This window comes from Geospiza fortis, unplaced genomic scaffold (assembly GCF_000277835.1).
Source record: "Geospiza fortis unplaced genomic scaffold, GeoFor_1.0 scaffold130, whole genome shotgun sequence".
Taxonomy (NCBI): domain Eukaryota; kingdom Metazoa; phylum Chordata; class Aves; order Passeriformes; family Thraupidae; genus Geospiza; species Geospiza fortis.
Genome location: NW_005054300.1, coordinates 17025392 through 17046049, shown reverse-complemented (window position 1 = coordinate 17046049; position 20658 = coordinate 17025392). Strand labels below are relative to the sequence as shown.

Sequence of the window (20658 nt, the reverse complement as noted above, 5' to 3'; positions counted from 1 at the left end):
GTTCACCAAACAAAAATAAGTGATCCATTTTTAATCCTCATAAAATAATTTCTGAGGCATGATTCATGAATCAACATTTTCAATGAAAGCATTTGTAAAGCAGAAATGCTATTTTACTACAGTTTTGGTAGCATTCTACATTATATCCTAAATATTAACTGCTTAAGACATCAGATTTCCAGCAATATTTCTTACATTAATTGCAGCCACTTTAGGTCTTTTTGTTTTAGGAAGCAGATGGAGGAAAATTCGTATTAAAAGGACAGAAAATTCCTACCAAAACAATAAAATAAATGGTAACCAACTGTCAGAATTGGATGCTATATTACAGAGTTTATAAGAGATTAAAAGATGATTCATTACATCATTAACTGTGACATGCAGAACAGCACTGAGATCAACAGCAGCATTAACGAAGATGGAAGCAGTAAGAGTGGGATGAGTTTACAAAAACAGTTGCAAGGAATGTGGGAAATTAAAATGCAGAAGTCTGATCTCTGCACAAGGAAATTGTAGGATTATAGTAAAGCACAGAGATACTAAACACAGACATGATGAAAAAGGATGGTCTCTCTGACTTTTGTGGGGATGAACCTCCACAACCTGTTTCAACCTGTGTCTAAACATATTTTGAAGGAGCCAGTAAGAAGGTCAATAAAGGAGATACTGTTAATGCATTTCAATTTCTACAAACCTTTCAATAACCTTTATCTACGTTATCTTGGGATATGAGGGATGATTATCTGATGAAGTCTGAAGAGTTGAATAAAGGCTGCTTTTACAATAGAAAGGCAAAATTATTAGAGGTTACCTTTGCTGGAACCTGTGCAATTCAATATATTTATAAATTACCTAGAAATAACATTTTCTGTAAATACTAAGCATATTGACAGAGGAATTACAAAGGAGGACTACAATCAAAATCCATCTGATTATGACAGACATGGAAGAGCTAATAGTGAAGGATAATTCCTTTCTCTTACGACAGCAACTAAAGGCCATCAACTTTGATCTTTTTGGTAAATATTTTAAAACAAAGGGAAGTATCTTTCTCTTACAACAGTGAAACTGGGTGGTGTAGAGATAAAAATTATTAATTAATTTACACTGGTAAGAAAAATCCAAATGAAAGTTGATCAGTATGTATTAGATATATATTGGTGTAAATACTAGGTATGTTTCTAAAGGCCAAAGTTGCCAGAAACAAAGGGAGAAGTATTTTACCCCATCTGTTTCTTGCATGCTTTCAGGGCCTGCTACTGGCCACTGCCACAGTTGAGCTGCAAGTTCTGTCTTTATGATAAACAGGTATTTAGAAATGACAGGCTTGATGTGGGTCCTGTAATCACTCCTCTCTCCTCCCCACCTCAAACCCTGCCACAGTTATTATATGTTAATTTCTGTTTCCAGATAGAATTTATCCCTGCATGTTTATGCCTGCACAAGAGCTGTGTGCTGTCTGAGAAGTGACTCCACCTTTGACCTCATGCTCTTGGAATAAATGAGCATATTTAGATCTTGAGCCCTCAGGAAATTATTTTATATTAAGACATTAGTACTGAAAAGAACTACCACAAGGAACACAATATTTTCCATGCTGGATCACCAAAGCTTTGTATTCCATTCTGTTTAGAAACCCTGAATAAGCACCTGGAATACCTTGGGCTTTGTGGAGATGACACAGAAGCTGAAGATCAGATCCTTGAAAGTTTGAATGGGATTCTCCTGGCTATTACTGAAGATAGTTAAGTATCACTCTGGATCACCAATTAACCATTTGCACAATTCAAAAGAATTCATGGCAGGTTTTGTTTATTGTGATAATCTCTATTTCAAGAAGTGATTGCTACTGGAACTATAGCTGTCCTCAGGCTGTGTTGCTTTTTTTTTCTCTCTGTATAAAACTCACACAATTACCCGTGACCAGATAAAGTTTCTGGTCACTAAAATACCAAAAGCTCCAGAGAAATTCCAGGTTTAATATTCTATTTATTACAAACTCCTAGGATTAATTTAGGGTGACCCTATCAGGTCAGGCATTTTAAAAGTAGTTTCTAGTCTACTTATACAAGAGTCCCTTAAGCCTTTGCACATTCTCCTAAAATGACATAAACCTGCATTTATTTGAATCTCCTGGCAGATGGTGATTTACTATCTACAGGCCAACTGGCCATTTTTTTGATGAAAAAAGGCCAAGGGAATTGTCTGTTCTAATTGCTAGTCTAATAAAAGATATTGTGCCTACCTGCAGAATTAATTGCTAGGCCATGCCTCAGGAATAGCCTCTTAATCCCTGACTTCCCATGCCTTATGCAGGCATCCTTTTATAGTCAGAGAAGATGAAACTGTTTTCTTCTTTGCCTGGCCACCCCCTGCTTGAATTCAGCGTGAAGCAGAGTAATCAGCTGGAACCACACTTGCTGCAATTCAAGCAGATGACTGTGCCCATACATTCAGACTCAGACAGCCTTTAAGAGCCTTGTTAAATTGGAAGCTTGGATCCCACAGATACCCACTCAGAACTCTAGGAAACAAAGAAACATGTGAATAAAACAGCTGCAAGCCTACTGCAGGTACTGCTAACACTCTTATCGCTGCAGAGCAGAGGTCCTTCCACCTACTCAGAGGGAGTGGGATCTTCCCAACTTTGGCAAAAATCCTGAAGGGCAATCCACGATGTGCAGTGAAAGCAGCCCACGTGCTCTCAGAGATAGCCAAAAATGGTAAGTCATGCTCAAATATTACTGCAAGGCATCTTACAGCACATTAACTTCATGTTTTCACTCTTGAATTTTGTTTCACAGCTACCAGCTGTTGCTATTGCAATTGTTTCATTCCCTCTCTCTTATCTACACAGAGGAAATGAAGATACCATGTATTGAAGCAGATTTGGTTTTAACACTGATACCTTTGCTGGAGAGCACAGACCAAGAAATGCTGCTGCACGCTGGGAGGGCCATTGGCCGCATCTGTTACGATAACCGTAGGTATCCTCTGAAGGGAACCTGCTCTTCCCTGGCTCTAAGGCATTATTTTACAAGGCATTGCAACTTGGAACTCATAATAACTTTATGAGACCTGAGCACATCATGCTCATGCATACCTCAGCCTCCAGTTAGGTATGCAATTCACAGAGCTCACAGACACTGGGCTGAATGATCCCAAGCGCTGCCTGAACTCTGGGATTCCCCCCTACATTTTTGACTTTAAACGGCACATCTCTGTCAGAACTGCTTTGAAATCACAAGAGGAGCAGAGCCTCACACATATCTTAACCAATTTTGCAGAGTTGCCTTGGGTCCAAATCCTGAGTAGCTTGGTCTTCTTCCAAAGTAATAAGAACATCTATAGAGGAAAGCACTTGTTTAAAAAGGGTATTAGAAAAAAAGAGATAAAAAATACTGAGTTATTTATCTATGCAAGGAATAGTCTTCTCTGAGAACCACTGCTTGCATGCAGATCTTTAAGCTCCAAATTCCCTGGATACCAGCTTGCTAGCTGGGCTCAAAGGTTAAACAATTTTCATTTACTTGCCCAAAACAGTTTAAGATTTTTTTTATCTTTATCTCCCAGACTGCCCAAAATATTTACTGTATACTGAAAGTGATATGGAAATTTTCACCCAGTATCTCATATCCATTACTTTCTGCCTTCATTCTATCTTCTCTTATCCTTCTAGAGCGGATCTGCACAACTTTACTTAGAAATTTGTGGGTTTGCCTCCTTCACTGTTCTTATGAAATCCAAGCATGATAGGTACCTGGTATAGATTCCACTAACCTCCCCATGAGTTAGATGTATTTGTCAGGGAATGACAATAGTTTAAAAAAGCTGTTCCCTAAAATTCCATTCCCAGCTCATGTAACTCCTGTACACAGCACTGCTGCAGCATATGGCCATCCTGCACATCTGCTTCCCTTCTGGCAGAGCACAGGCCCAGCACAGATTTGCCAAGACGACTGTGACATGCTTTAATAAATCCTATTACTAACACAGCAATAAATGCATCAAAGAAAAGAAAAATTAACTTCACCAATTCCCTGTTTGAATTCCAATTGCCTGTGCTACAACAGCACCAGAGCCTGTCTGGTGTCTGCCATGCACTCTGTCACCCAAGCAGCAGCCCAGCTCTCAGCAAGACACTGCTGCAACTTAGCATCTTACAGTTCTTGGCACCCTCAAAATAATTTCAGATATTAAGCTTTCATTCATTACAAAACAAACTACAAACAGAAAGAAAACAGTTATCAAGGTTTTTCTCAGCAAGCACACATGGGTGGAGACAGTGGCTTGATAGCTTAAGTCAAAGTCGAACCAGGAGGTTTAGCAAAAATCTGTCCCAAACTTGCATTTCCTCCACACTCATATTAGCCTGGAGCCACCACCAAAAGCTTTACAAATTCCAGCTAACAGTGTGAGAAACAACCAGACTGCCTCACTGCTGAGCATCTCAGTTGGACCCTTTCAACTGATTTAATCAGTTCCTGATTTAACCACCTTCAACACCTCTGCTTTGCTGACCAGGCAGCCTTCAGGAAGAGCTGGTGAAGGTTGGAGTGATCCCATCACTGGTCCGAATATTAACTGACTATGCAGAGAGTGAACCACTTGTCCACGTTGCTCTATTGGCCTTGTACAATCTGGCAGACCTTGGTAAGTAAGGTCTTTTTTTAAAGTTTTTTTTTTTAAGTTTTTTTTAAAGTTTCTGCATCTTCGAGCAAAATATCATCTCCACACTGTCACTGCCTTTCCATGTCCACAGCTTTGTGAGCTTTGTTCTCTCCTTTGTTTTTGGGGTGGGTTAGGGCTGGTGTTTGGGCTTTTTTTTCAAAACATTACTGATATCTAATCAGGAACTGGCCACAGTACCTGGATTGGAAAAATAACTACTCTTTTATGGAGTACCAGCAACTCCTTATATTACATGAAAACAATCAAGTTTAACAGCCAGTTTTTGACCCCAAATGAAGAGATGGCATAATTTCACATGATAAATTGACAGTTTCAACTAGTTCAGATTTGGTACATTAAAAGTTTGTTCATTAAAATTTAATTTCTATTTAATAATTAAGTTTCTATATCTTACTAAAACAGCTTCTATTTTCATTTACACAATTTTCAAAGCAAATGCATCTCCACTAATTTAAAATATATTTGCCCTACTTTAGACAAGTTGTGGGTAGTAATGGAAGAAAAAGATCAAGTACAAAGTTATTACCACTCTCCATATATGGTCTGGCTAAAATTTGATCTACTGCTTCCTGCATTTAGGGGGATATGCTGGGAAGGGGACCATGATATCACACTGTCACATTATTCTCTAAAGAAGTCTGTCCTTCTTATATCTGTTATATTATTTAATACCATATTCAATTGAAATATATTATATGGCAAACAGGCAAGCTTTGCCAACATACATCTTGCAGATATTTAGGATGCCAGCAAGGCTAGAAGTACCTAATCAAGGCAAAAAATATACTGCTACAGGAAACTGACAGGTTTTGCAGGTACAAAATGTGCCGATTGTTATATTAAATAATCATACTACAGATGGACTTGTACGAGTCAGTGAAATTTAGTCGGGATTAATTTGACACCCAAAGTTACAGAGAAACAATTAAAGAACCTGGGGGGAGAAGGGATAGAGTTCTGCTGTCTCAATGCTGTCCAAAGAAACAGAAGAGTCTACAAGAACAGAAAAAGCCTTCAAAGACAGTGTCTAATCACTTCCAATCATAGGGAGATATCTTTAAACATTTAATCAAATAAAAATTAAAAATCCTGACTTTATCACATACACAGATTCAGCCAAGGAAGCTCTAAGCATGACAAAAGTTGCTGAACAACTGGTGAAACAACTGAGGAGAGCTGAGAGCCACGAGAGGTTAGAAATTGTCTTTGAGGTCCTGCAAGCACTTGCAGAAAATGGTAAGGCTCCTTTTGGTCTGGGTGGAACAAGGGGAGACTGGCTGTTGTACTGGTTTAAGCTCTGGGTTCCAAGTTTGCAATGGGATCCTGCTAACAGAACGAGCAACCCTTTCAGGAGAAATAAGCCCCAAGAACATGTGAGAACCTGGCCCGAACAACACATGAACAAGTGAGAAAAACAAAGGAAGGAGAGAGCACCATTCCAATGCATTTCAGTAGATCCAAAAGACAGCAGATTCACACTTACTATCCATGGTGGGTAAGAGGAAAGCAGCAGCACAGATGATTTTTTTTCATTTTAAAGATCAGAACAACCAGGTGCCAGTTCAATCCCTGTTTGGGCCATTTACTTAAGAGCTGGACTTGCTGCTCCTTGTGGATCCCTTCCAGCTCAGGATATTCTGTGACTGTGAAGATGCATACTCTAAGCAGCAGTGCAACAAGCACTGACACTGCTCCACTAAAAATACCTAGATATCTGGCACAGATTTTAAAAATATGAAAGCTCATGACTGGCAACACAAGACATGTCAACGACCAGTGCAGAAAGCTTTGCTTGTTCTGCCTCAGCGTCATCCTAGCTCCAGAAAGCTGTTACACACAAAACCATAACAATGACTGCACCTGAAAAACAACTGGCTAAAGTTCAAGATTTCAGCTTTCTTGCTTGAAATGCTTCCACAAAGGGACAAGAAGCTTTTAATGTGCTTTTACTGTGATCTCTACAGATGCTCTGAAAGTGCAGTTGGTGGATGCAGGTGTGCCAGAGGTGCTGTCTGAGATCCTGCTGAGGCTCCAAGGCAGTTCCCAGGCTGAAGATACATGCATTGTGAAGGCTGCATCGGATCTCATTGTCTCTCTGCTCCTTGGAGGTAAAAAGGGGGATATTACAGGCCAGGTACATAAAGAATCAACATCCCAAAGTCTATTTAGCAGAAGAGTTTCCATTTCTGTTGGTTCCTTTTACTTAATCAGGGACCCATTCACAATCTCCTTTACCATCCTTGCAGGAATTCTTCTCAGGCATGACACCTTTCATTTCTATAGCCTATAGCCCAGTGCTTGTGTCTACCAATAACTTAGTTTATATTACTGCTATGCTGCATTTTGGGCAATATGGATTAAAAAATAAAATATCAAGAACTGGCCACTTACACTGCATGCCACCACTCTCAACCCCAAAGCAATCAACAACATAAAGGTCTTCAATTATTAACCTTAACAACAACTGATCAGTCAGTGATCATCACTGACTGATAGAACAGTCCAGTTTGGGGGTTAATCATAATCAGATATGAGATATTCTTTATTTCTCGTAACACAAGTAAGGACATACAGCAGGTTTTTGCTAAGGGCTGTGGCATCATCTCTAAGAACACAGATACATGCACCACATCTAGACACTTGCAGGTACAAAGACAAGGGCAAGGCTTATTGCTAATTTTACAAAAGAAATTGTAAGGTTGGTTATTCTCTACCCTTCAAAGATGGAAAGCTACTGTTTGTGAGTGCAGAGAAACCCAACACTAACAGATTTCACTACTCCCTGGTTCTGAAATTGTTACTTTCTGTTCTGCAGACTAGAGACTTGCATACTTTTAAGTTACAGATGCTATTGATACTAAAATAACTTGGGGGCATAATTGTAAAGAAAGGGGTGATCAAGTATGCAAGCCTTTGCAATTCTTTTTTCTGTGCCACACTTTATTAGAGAGAAGACTCTGGAAATACTTAATGGCAAATATATTTGTTAGAAATAAAAAAACAGACACCAAAAAAAAACACACACCAAAAAAACCCGACCAAAAACACACAGAAAAAACCCCAAACAAACAAAAAGCCCAAACAAAAAATCCACAGAGTTACTGCTGAGTTATGTTTTAAATTACTTTTAGGAAGGGAGGGTTACTCAGACATTGAGATGGGAAGAAATCTCAAGATAGGCCATTTTCTCTTTCAATTCCTATTATAGAAAGCAATGAGCCTTTACACTCTGCAGAGAGAAAGAGATATTCTTCTGAGCAGACTCCTGGAAAGCATGCTGTGCTCAATCAGTCAGCAAAAGATCCCCCCCCACTTCCTGTCCTATCTCACTGATAGCTACTGTACTGGCTTCAAACTCAATTAACAAAATTGCTCAACTTTCCGCATTAATAGGTGCTTAATTATTAGAAAAAAATCCCTCACATCTGAATGTTGGTTTTGGGCTTTTTTTTAAAGCAAGCTATCATCCACACATCTCTTCACCTCCACCTCACAACCCTTCTGGAGTCCCTTTCTTCCTTGCCTCATACCTTGCTCTGAATCAGCCATTGTGCCTCGTGCCTCTCCAAAGGCCACAGAAATGCCCCCAGAACCTTTAACTGGCTATTTCAATTTACTCAGCTCAATGGCTTGCTTTGTCACTCACTCTTCTCCCCCCATGTTCCCCACAACAGCATGAGATGTTTCGTGTGGAAGAAGTGAATAATCCCTCTCATGCCTCAGCGTGTGCCACTGATGTATGCACAGCTTTTAATCTGAGAGAAAAAAAATCCTATGGAAATCTGTTCTCAGCATCAAATGACTTCCAGGCAGTGAAAAGATGACAGACAGCTTTTGCAGCTATGAAAAATGGCTGTTCCTATCAGACTTTAACTATGAGCCATTAAATTGAATGTTCTGCTGCTATCCAAGCAAAAACTCCATAGGAGAGAAAAGCAATTTGGAGCTCTGTGACAATCAAAGCAAGGCAACCACTAATGGGCTCTGCCTATTTGCACTTTACTACATGAGAGGAAAAAAAAACTGTTCTGACATTCTTCAGTTTGAGAGGTGGGGGAGGAGAGAAATTAAGTTCAATTAAGGTTAGTCTATATGAAGATCAAAATATTTTCCCTGTAGAATTTTATCTGACCAAAAGAGGTGACCTATTTCTATGGAACCTGCTTTTAAAGAGGACTGGGCAATTTTCCTCATATACTCTAATCTCCAAAGATTAGGACTAGGCAAGAGAACACTTGAAGAATGACAAGCAAAACCATCAGAATGTATGCATAAAATGGTATCAAAAGATTTCTGTGTGAGTCGAATCCTAACTATTTCTCGGACTGACAGTTCTCTCATGAAAATATCCAACCACATTTTACAAGCATTTGACAAATTCTGATCTAACATATGTAAGAATACAGAGGAAAAACAGGCTACTAAGTGAAATGTTAAGAGATGAAAAGAATAATAGGCACTAATTCAAAAGACAACAGAAGTGTCTATGACTTTGAGGTGGAAATTAGATCCAAACCAGCAAGTGTTAAAATTACTAAGCCCCCTCTTACATGCTATACATAGAAAAATTACAAGTCTGTATGCTTCAGTCTGTAAATTCAGTTAGAACCACAAGTACTGTTGCATACAGGTAGAGAAATTATAAAAAAAAGGCCCTATAAAGTCAGGCCTTTCTCTGCTGAATTATCAGCTAAGCCTCTAAGTTCCCATAAGAAAGAATCAGAGGAATGAGAAGCTGTTAGCAAAACTATTATGATAAGAGAACCATTTGCACCTGCAAAAAACAGTCTGTCACATGAGAATCTGCAAAGAAAATATGTTAACATCTGGGTAAAGAAAGAGTCTTATACATACACATACAAGCAATTTCTAACTAATTAACTGAGTGGAAAGAAAGTCATGAACCAATTAGAGTTATACATGAGCTCTTGAAAACTGTACCAAAATGAGCTGCAACATTTGGCTTTTCTGCATGAAGAAACTGAGTCCATCTGCTTATTACTGAAACAAAGTACTAGAGCTACTTTTGGCCAGACCATGTATTTGCATGAGGTGTGTACAGTTCCATGGAAAACTCCTTATTCCAGATGAATATATCTTTCTATTTAGTGTTGAGACCGTTTTGCCATTTTTAACAAACAGCTTTCACAAGGTAAAAGCATACAATAAGGAGATGTTCATGTGTGTCAGGCATATACTTCTCTTAAGGCATAACAAACTGCATAAAGCAAAATAAAGTTGTTTTACAAATGGCATACTTCAGAAAGGATGTCATCTGTAGCATAGAGGGCTTCCTTTTGTTCTTTGGCAGAACTTTCTCATTTCCTAACAAGGTGAGCTGAACAGCTTCTGAAAACAAAGCTGCCACCTGAACAGAGCAAGTTCTCAAAGGCGGAAGGAGAGATCCAGACATGCACTGACAAAATACTGCAGAGCATTGCTGGGCAAAGTGGTAGTTTTCGTGGAATGTAGAAATCTGCTCTTTCACTGGGATTTAATAAACCAGATCTCTCCAGGTAAACTCATTTTCCGAGCTTCATGTGAGTGCAACGCAAATAGACTTCTTATTTCAGAAAGTGTGTTTCTCAAAAGAGGCAAGAAATATCTAACTCTAATTCTTTCAAGGCAGCATTAATGACAATTTATGTCATGGAAAACAAAGAATAACAGTACAGAACTAGTAATCAGATTTACCATTGGTGGGTAAGATCCCTGGTTTCACAATAGTGTCTTAAATCAGTAGAATAGCAAAATTAAAGGAGCATTAAAACTGTCCTGGTGAGAAATGGAAAATGCCACTGTTATTCTACTACATGTATTGTGGAAAATTCAGCAGCACTGAGGGGAAAAAAGGGACTGGGGAACCTATAGTTTTGAATTTGACAGTGATTGTCCCTTGAAAGCTCACTCCAGCTAAGCTCCACTGGAGTCTGTCTCAGCATCAGTTTACAGGTAGCTGATGCTCACTTCTCTCTAAAGAGCTGAAGGTTGCAAAAAACCATGCAAAAGCCATAGTTTTGATCTTAGCAAGACATGAAAACAGTCAAGGCAAAGAGTCCCTGAATTCTGAATTTGCACCATTGTGTTTCTTACCTCTCTCACCTGCTTGGTTCTGCCTCTCTCCAGATGGGAACTGCCTGCGGCTGTTCCAGCTGGGGGTGATCCACCAGCTCCTGGACCTGCTGGAGAAGCACGTGCGGAGCGGGGACATCTCTGTCCAACAGGCTGCGCTCAGTGCCCTGCAGAGCCTCGCTGTTCCAGGTGCACAGCTGGACACCCCTGACTCACCTCACTGCCATCCTCTGCACACACGGGGCATCCCTGCAGCCCTGGCCCACCACCAGGGCCAGTCCCTTGTGGTTTGAGGGGCAACTGAGCTTCCTCCCCTCCCCTGCAGGAACATTTATTTGAATAATTCATCAGGAATTCCCTGTCACAGGCACATTTTATGAAAAATCCTTTCCTTAGAATTTTTGCTCCTGAGCAGCTGAGAGGCCCCAGGAACAAAATGTAAACAATTGTTATCTGCTGCTGTGGAATGCAACAGGTGCATCTTTGGTCTCATGTGGTTGCTTCTAACTAATGGCCAATCACAGTCAGCTGGCTTGAAGTCTCTGAGAGTCGCAAGCTTTTGTTATCATTCCATTCCACTTCTATTCTTTGCAAGCCTTCCGATTAAATCCTTTCTTCTATTCTTTTAGTATAGTTTTAATATAATATATATATATAGTAAAATAATAAACCACCAGCCTTCTGAAACATGGAGTCTGATCCTCGTCTCTTCCCTCTTCCTGGGACCCCTGTGAACACCACCACAATTCCTCATCTACATAAAGAGTTTAAATATTATGAAGTGTAATCTCATCATCAGCTGCTAAAGTAGTTTCATACTAATAGCACACAGCAGCTCAAGGAAAAAAAAAATCAAAACAGGGTTCATAGCTTAAAATACAGAGAATGGGGTGGAGACACCTGGTAGGGATATCTAACTTTCTCTTCTATAAAGCTAATATTCATAATATACAGAACTAGTAAATCCTAATGTTCTTTGAAGTTGGATTTTAAAAAGCTCAACTCAATTATAAAATACCTATAGTGGATATTTTCACCCCCAACAAAGGGGAGAGGATGATGCATCTGACTCCATCTTATCAGAAGGCTAGTTAATTACTTTATTATACTATATTATTCTATACTATATTACATCTAAACTGAATCTGCCAAGCAATCAACTGCACAGCATTCATTGACTGTCAGCCAACAGTCCCGACACACACACACCCCTGGCCTTGATAGGCCAAGGAAACAACACACCATGACTTTGGGTAAACAATCTCCATGTTGCATTCTACTTTTGCACAAACACAGGCACAGCAAATGAGATAAGAATTGTTTTTCCTTTCCCTGAGGTTCAGAGAACGTGAATCTCAGAAATATTCTTGGGAAGATTGCTTTGCTTTTCTCTGTGAGGTGAAATGTGGCTACACCAACATACAGCATTTTGATTATCTCTTCTGTTCAAGTTATTACAAACTATTTTAGATGTTCCCAAGTGTGTGGACACTTAAAATGCTATTCCCATAATATACTTTTCATCATCTCTTCATAAAGATATCTGTAATTTACCTGTAATATCTGTTAGGTATTCTCTAACAAAAACACTTCTAGAAACACAAACACTATCACTTTCAACAATATAATCTGCTACCTGAACAAGAAAAATGAAAGACACTGAGTGCAAATCCATAAACATGAATTAAATATGGGTGAACACTTGGAAATAGACACAGAAAACTCTTCAAGCATTGATCTTAAAAGATAACAGATGCTCATAAAAAATTAAAAAGTCATTATGATCTAGTAAAAGGAGTCAGTCTGTGCCACTGAAGAACAAGAACATTAAGAGCAAGTTACCTAATAGGCTGTGCTTCTCAGTTTGCCCAATAAAAGGATGAGGGATATAACAGTTAATTCCCTCATTTCACTGTCCAATTTTCCTCACCACTCCCCCAAAAATACATGCAGAAGATAGAAAAAAAATTGCTCTGGAGGAAGCAGCTTTTGGTAGCACAGTTAAGCAGTATTAAGACTCCTTGCAGACAAGCTTCTGATTATTACAAGGGATTTACTGCACCAACCACTGGAGCAAAGACACAAAAATGAGGAGAGGAAAGCACAGAAACAAAGGCATGAACAACAGGGCATCAGTGAGCTCAAATACAAAAAGAAAATCCATTTCCAAGACATATGGCTGAGTAAATCACTTCTGCCCCCCAGTTAAGAGGAGCTAGCACAGAAACAGGCTTCCTCAAGCGACTGGGCAAGTCGGTGGATAATCTATTACAACTACAAAAAGGAAGAGAAACAACAATGCTGTGTTTTATGTACTTTGTTCTTGGCAGGGCTAAGACCAAAAGTGACCAAAACTACCCAAGAGCAGTTCCTATGAAAGTTTTAGCCCAAAAGAGAAGTCTAAGCAATCAGGTAGCCCTGACTTAATTTCTGAGCTCGCTAACAAGTTGGACTTTTCACTAGAAGCCTAACACAGCACACAATTCACAACAGTTGTGTCATATCTACATTTTCAGATGTTTGTGCTATTACGAAGCCTGACATCAACCCCTCTTTCCCATTTTGTAGTTGTCAGCAAGGTTCAGATGCTGGAGGAAGGTGTTGCCGAGCGGATTGAGGCGCTGCTGAGGTCAGAGAGCCCTCCTGTGCAGTTCAAGCTCCTCGGGACATTACGGACACTAGCAGATGGTCAAGGTAGGCACCTGCCAACGTTCACTGAGATCAACCCTGAGCTCCCCTCCTCCCCTCCCCTGCAAAACAGGCTGTGCTAGACTACAGGCTGAGTGTCCTGCTAACCCAATTCCACTCCATCTGGAGAGCTTCCAGCAGAGATTATTGCCAGAGGCTGCACGCTTTCCAGACTGCCCCAGTCAGCCTCAGAGGTGGTTGAGAAACAAACCGCATGGAACAAATCTGCAGCAGTCAGCGAGAACAGGCAAAGGCCTAAAAAGAAGATATTTTTGACCAGAGATAGAGCAGCAAGGCCTGAGTGTGATGAAAAAGAGCCAGGTTTTAATGGCAGCTCACAGGACAGCAAATCAATAAAAAACTAGAGAACACAAAAGGAATAAAGGGAGCTGGGGTGGAGCAAGGCAGGAGAAATTAATTTCTACCAGTCTTTCTATACATGTTGCCAGTTTTATCTTGCTCATGTGGCTCAAATGTTGAATATACTTTCCACGGTAATGTATTGGATTATCTACTTGTACTTAATTCAGTTTAACACAGAGGGGGGTATGCAAAAGCAACAATAATCTTTCTGTGCACATCATTGTGCATGTTTCTCAAAATGCAATGTTGGAATTACATTAAGATATACTTCAATATCTTAATTAATCCTTAGGCTTACTTAGCTGTTACCAGACAGTGACACAGAACAAGTGTGCAGTTTGGTATGGTCTTTCACATTGCCAGAGCAGCTGCTCTAGGGCACTAATCAGTACTAATATGCAGGAATAACATAAATTAAAATTAGAATAGCTAGAATAGACCATTTTGTGATGGGAAGTGATAACTGACATAGGACAATTACAGACATTACTTCATTAGTTATATGGAAGAGGATAAAACCTCACCCTGCTACATTCCATGTTGCACTCCATTGCACTACTGCAGACACCACTTAATATGATAGCTATTTGCATCTTTTATCAAATTAACATGCATGACAGAAAATTTAGATCTAGTCCTTCTGTTAATTTGCTCTACTTCCAGTCCAGTGAAAAGCTGCTTTCACTTACATTTCACTGTGGTAGGAAATGAACATTGCAAGACACAGAGAAACCTAGCATCTTCTTGTTCTGAGGCTTTGAAGAAGTCATTGTAAGGTCATTTCTCCAAGGTTGTATCTCAATTGTGACAAGGCATCTAACATTTAAAATTGAGACCTCACAGTAACATAGATCTAAATTATCAAACACTAAATTATCTTTGAAAATTTTATTTACCAGCCCAAATACAAAGTTAGAATTTGGCAGAAGATACAACTTCTGAATCTGAAACAAATTAATTATCAAAATGCAAAGAAGAATAAAATATGTAGGAGACTCAATGTTTATCCATTCCCACCTATGAACACACACTTCTCCCACTCATAATTACCTTCTATTCTGTTTACCCATGAACTAATACTGCCTTTAATTAACTCAGCCTGAAATTCTTATGAACACATATCCACTAAGAAGTCCACACTAAATTAGTTAATTGCCTTATCTAGTATAAATTCATTACTCTGACTATCAGCAGGCATGCTGAGGCTTACAGACTAGAAGAGGCAGGTTTCTTCCTAACCACAGAAAACTGCAGGCAGATGTGTCAGCTTCATTACTCTAAAGAGATGTTAACTCCTGGTTCTTCCACCATTCAGCTTCAGAGGAGCAGAATGATTTATGCACTTCAGTAGCCAAAGGACTTTCAGCCCAACTGAAAGTTCAACCTTATAAAATGACAAATTTGAATGAATTTTAAGTTAGAAGGTCTTCCTGTTAAGAGTAACTAACTGGAGTTTGTCTCAAAGAGATCTACTGCCTGCGAAACTGAGTGAAGAACCTGCCTTTGCCACAAATCTTAAACTGGTTCCATCCTCCAGCCTCTTACTTCAGCTTCCTTTACTAAGCTGGATTACTGTGATCTCTGCAGACTAACAAGGAACATCTGACTAGAAACAAGTCTTGTGTTACAGGAGATAACGTGCAGGTAGCTCTGCAATGCCCAGTAATTCTTGTCTCAAAACAAAGTATGCCAGCTAGGCTATAAGCTCCCAGATTCCTTGTGGGATTTTTAAATGTGGATTGTTCCTTAGCATACTGGACAAATTAAAAAGCAAGTGTGTGTACTTCCCCATCTCCCTCTCCCAAAACAGAGAGAGCATGGGCTGATTTACAGCTTCTGGAAAATATCCAGAGCCATCATGTGGTTTACTGACACTGACCTTCTGGTGCATGCTCCATCTGATTCTTCCAGCACATCTCAAAAAAAATGCAGTGCACAAAGAAATGGATAGGTAAAGGAACAGGAGCAGGGTGATACCTCTATCAAACCTATCCCTTCTGTTGCAGCTGTTCAGATAATTAGAGTTCCACTTCCTAGGACAACCTATCGAGTGAGGTTTTTTACAAATATCAACCACAGACACTAATATTTCTAGAAAATCTTGAGATAGGGTTCCTGAAATGTAGGGGAATGCAAATTAAAAGGCTCTTACACAGTAAGGGGAATTTCTGATAATGCCTTATACATGGTTCAACACAAATTCTTAAGATTCAGGTCATCCAATTACTGACATGCTGCCATTCTGTACTAAGACTGGGCTTCCCACACTACCAACAGTAATGAATTATCACCAAAACAGCACAAAAAGGCTCCCCAGAGCCCACAGTTACATTTGCACAGGGCTCAAAGTGCAAGGGCCAAAAGCCAAGTGGCAAAGGAATGGGCCTCCTCAAGTATCACAACAGAATATTTGTTTTCAAACACAGAAAGCTGCTTATTTTAAGTCCTACTTCAGCAGCCCCTTTAAAATGTTAAATCTATTGACACAGCTTATTTTGTCCTTCCCCTGCACAATTCCTTTGGAAAATATTTCCAAGATCTTTTAAAAGCAGCTCGGTGCTTCAATTAGAGTTCTTGAAAGCTGCCGAGCACAGGTCCACCGCCCCAGTTACTTCTACATTAGCATTCCTGTGGCAGATAGACTGGGGCGTCTGATTTTGAATGCCTCTTGGTGATGCTCTTCTCTTCAGCTGATGCAGCTGAACTCCTGGGGCAGGACCCGCTGCTGCTTGACAGGCTGGTGCAGTGGTGCAGCGGGAGCGACCACAGCGGCATCTGCGGAGAGGCCAACCGGCTGCTGGCATCCATCCTGCACCACAACAGATCCCAGGTACCAGAACCCTGCTCTGACACCTTTCTGCTTCACCCTTCTCAAGTATTCTTAAAGCTTGTAGTCAGAGCTAGGGATTAAACAGTGCAAGCAGCTCTATAATGAAAAGCAGGAAGGTTCACAGTGAGAACCTCAGTACCAGTAAGGGGGAGACCTGTGCACTCCATAAGCACTGACACCTCAGAGAAATGAGCACCATGGTCACTGACTGTCACTTGTCAACACTGAGCCTGCTTGAGTAAGGCTTGACAAATGGTAAGCATGTAAAGCTTTTCCATGGCCATAAATATATGGCCATATTTCAAATTAAAATGGGTAAAGTAACCCAGAGCTGTCCTAAATGTCAGTCCTCTGGAAACTCCAAAGAGCCCACTTATCCATGATGGACAAATCTGGCATGATCTTTACAGGCTGGCATTTTCAAACAGGCTCCTGTTTTTTGTAAATGGTGCTATTATACACAAGCATCCCAGACATGCTTTACTATGAGGTAGTAACTAGAAAAGTAGATACTCTCTGCACAGGCTTTGATAGAGCAAAACTAATCCTTGCTAGATTGATAACTTGAAATGAAAGAATGGAATAAGGACAAATAAATATTTATCTTACAGATTTGCATCTATAGTTAATTCTAAGTATTGATATTCTAGGTATATTAGACCAGCCCTAAGCAGACATGTATGATCAGTGCCAAAAGCAATGTTACCCCTAGTCTTTGAATACTGTCAGTTTGCACTGAAGCAAACAAATAATTTCCCTCTATTCAGAAGCTGAAGGGTGCAATTTCATTTCCATCTTCATTCTACTGCATTCCTATATTAGATTTCCATCTGTTTTACCTTTGCTTTCACAGGAAGTGGTCAAAGCCATCCAGGCAGCACAAGGAGTGAAGCATCTGGTTTCCATGACAACAAGTGAACATGCTGCCATGCAGAATGAGGCTCTGAATGCCTTGGCAATAGCATCTGCCATCGATTTAGGTATTTTCCTCCTAAAAGCATTTATCTGTGCAAAATCCTCAATTATGCTGTTAATTCTAGGTAACATGTACAAAAAAGCACGTTTCTTGTCTAGATTTAGCTCTTCAGCATGAAATAAAGGTTGTCAGCATTCAGATCATAAAATCAATAGGCTTTGGGAATGGCCTGAAGGTTTTGGTTTTTTTTGTTTTTTTTTAGGATAGAGTCAAATTATCATGCTGTGTGGACAAGCACTGTTTGAGTAGCACAATATGATGCTAGAAACCTACAAAAAAAAAGGGGAAAGTGAAAGTGATGGAGATCAAAAAAAGATTATAAAGGTTAAATGAAGGACAAATAATATACTCAAATGGTCAATGAAGACTGTAAGCAGCAGAAATAACCTTCAAACAGACATGAGGAAAGAATAAAACAGAAACATACATAAAAATGCATTGTAGAAGCTGCAAATAAGGCAACTGAGAAAATGGTCAAGATTCAAACTACTTTTCCAGAGATAATTTTCAGAGTTAGGTACAAATGTTTTCAGACCTTTCCTGTACAACTTGAAAATTAGTCTGAATTTATTACAATAAAGAGACACCACAGAAATCAATGTACCTCAAACGATAAATTGAAAAGAAAAATAAACTTGAAATTTGTAATTTTCTTTACCAACCTGTACGACTGAAGAGCCCATTTTACTGCTTGTTTACCATTAAAACTCTCAAACGCATTTAGGCAACTAATGAGAATCAACATTTCTAGCACTGAACATTCCAGGTTTTAATTTACAAGTTTATCCATATACAGTCAAGAGTAGACTGGTCCAGTCTTCAAGAATAAGGCCAGTAAAGAGATTCTGTACAGAAAAGAGCACAGAAATTCTTCAGTGCAGAAGAGAGATGCTCAAGACATCCCTGTATAGCCAGTTTGAAATGAAGCCAGTCCAGAACTTTCTTTAAAAAAGGAAACATACTCACTCTATAGTTTCTTTTCAGATAACAGCTCAGGGTTACCATTTCTTTGCTTATTTTTCAGAAACTCTTGAAGAATCTTTTAAAGAATCACAGCTAGTTCAAAGCTTACACAAACTTCTACGAGATGATAACACAAGTCCTGAGGTGAAATACAATTCAATGGGCCTTTTGTGCAGACTTCTTAATTCAGGTAACCTCATTTTAAGCTGTCTGTGACAGAAGGAAGAATATTTGTGAAGACAAGTGGGTTTTGTTACCAAAACATGCTGCCTGCAATGCTCCAGTGAATGAGTAAAGGATATTGGAGGTTCATTCTGTATTGATCACCAAAAAACAGAGTCAAATAGTTTCCTTCTCTGTGAAAAGCTGATTAAACCATTAGTTGAATAAAATAAAAAAGAGAGGAAGGCTTCATTCCAGTGAGTCAGTGGCACTACCAAGTCTCAAAATAGCAAAACTAGAGTCTTGGAGTAAAAGCATCTTTGTCCAACTTCACTGTGCACAAATACCTGGCAGTTCCAGAGCATTTTTGTGTCCAAATAGTCTATACCATGCTCATAGGCAGGCAGACATTTGTTCTGCCTGTGTTGTGAGCAAACCAGAAGCTGAGATAAAGCAGCCATTTTAGCAATGCTGCCTTCACACAGAGACTTTCAGTAAAGCATCTGAAGGGCATCATTTCAGTTTCACTCCATGGTCAGGGAAAACTTCAAATGCTTCCAGCAGGATGGGACTATCCCAGATGTGCAGCAGTAAATGAAAACAATCACCTTGAAGCTAGGAGTCCAAAAATCTTGTGGCAGTTTCTCACATCTTAACACAAAAAAAATACATAAATTGAAAATAACAATTGTACTTGGGCAAGGATGGATCACAAGGTGAGCTGCCTTTTAAATCCTGTATTGACAGCCAAGCTGGATTTTGCAGTATTCTCTATTTTATCCCTGTAGCCACACAGATATTGGAAGAGGGATAAAGAACTTGCAGCTTTCAGCGCTACTATAAAGTATTGACATAACAGATACAATCTATAATATTATATATACTTAGCATTTTATAGACTAACTGTAAGGCTAAGAGCTGAGTCTAACTAATATGGAATGATAGCAAAAAGCAGACAGGCAAAAAAGTCAGAAATTTTCCTGTATTAGAATTTCAAAATTTGATTTTTTTTTCTCCTGTCAGTCAGTTCTCAGAAGCAAAGTAGAAGGAAAAAACTCTAATCTGGCCAATATTTCCAATGGCTGAAAGGATATCTGTTAAAAAAAAAGTGTTTTAATTGAAGCAGCTTATTATGAACAGCAAGTACTCCAAGCTTTTATGTTACATAAATTGTTGGGAGCCACTACAACATGGCAGGTAACTAACAGTCATCATTTCATCTCCCATTCAGGTGATCTGAGACAAGAAATAGAAGAGGACAAGATTAAAGACACCCTTGAGCAGCTCTGCAGTCACAGCAATGCCGATGTGGCCAAGGAAGCCATCACAACATTACAGGTTTTGAAAGGAGAGACACCCCACTAACCTCCCTTCTCCCACATGGCAAGCAGCTCTGCTGCTGAGGCACACACCACCAGCTTTGCAACCCTTGCATTTGTCATGCTGCTGCACAACCAGCACTGCTGAAGCCCAGGTGCAGCTCCTGCTTTGAAAGCTGTGTATAAAAACCTCCTCATTAGCACATCTCTTTGGTCTGATACTTGCACCACTGCTGCTCCTCACTGAGCCACTAACACAGCAGCAGGAAAAAGTCCTGTCAAGGAAATGGGGTTAAGAAACATCACAGGAGAAACATCAGGCAATTACCACTTGTTATACATTTTTCAGCAACTTGGTTTTGTGAGATTAGGATACACACTTGCAATTTTTCTTGTATCATTGGGACTATAAAATAATTAAATAAAAGCCTTAAGCTTTTATCATGCAACCTGAAACATGAGTTAGATTAAAGCTGTAGTTTAAACAATGCAAAGGGATAACTGGCACCAATTCAACATCTGCACACTGTGAATGACACTGTGAGCCCAACTGTTGGGTGAACATGTCAAAATCAAATCTATCTTTAAGTTAA

At 39.5% G+C, this 20658-nt stretch overlaps 1 protein-coding gene across 1 annotated transcript in view; it reads left to right on the top strand.

Annotated features, from left to right (window-relative positions):
* LOC102039285 (rap1 GTPase-GDP dissociation stimulator 1-like) overlaps nucleotides 1-20577 on the top strand; it is a 30626-nt gene extending 10049 nt beyond the window's left edge. Inside the window, exons 2-13 of the mRNA XM_031062971.1 lie at nucleotides 1634-1744; nucleotides 2601-2723; nucleotides 2858-2983; nucleotides 4525-4653; nucleotides 5803-5928; nucleotides 6657-6800; nucleotides 10819-10953; nucleotides 13333-13458; nucleotides 16506-16645; nucleotides 17499-17625; nucleotides 18646-18774; nucleotides 19978-20577. Coding sequence (XP_030918831.1) covers nucleotides 1634-1744; nucleotides 2601-2723; nucleotides 2858-2983; nucleotides 4525-4653; nucleotides 5803-5928; nucleotides 6657-6800; nucleotides 10819-10953; nucleotides 13333-13458; nucleotides 16506-16645; nucleotides 17499-17625; nucleotides 18646-18774; nucleotides 19978-20111 — 1550 coding nt within the window. The 3' untranslated portion in view covers nucleotides 20112-20577. The remainder of the gene's footprint in view (nucleotides 1-1633; nucleotides 1745-2600; nucleotides 2724-2857; nucleotides 2984-4524; nucleotides 4654-5802; nucleotides 5929-6656; nucleotides 6801-10818; nucleotides 10954-13332; nucleotides 13459-16505; nucleotides 16646-17498; nucleotides 17626-18645; nucleotides 18775-19977) is intronic.
* Nucleotides 20578-20658: the final 81 nt, after the last annotated feature.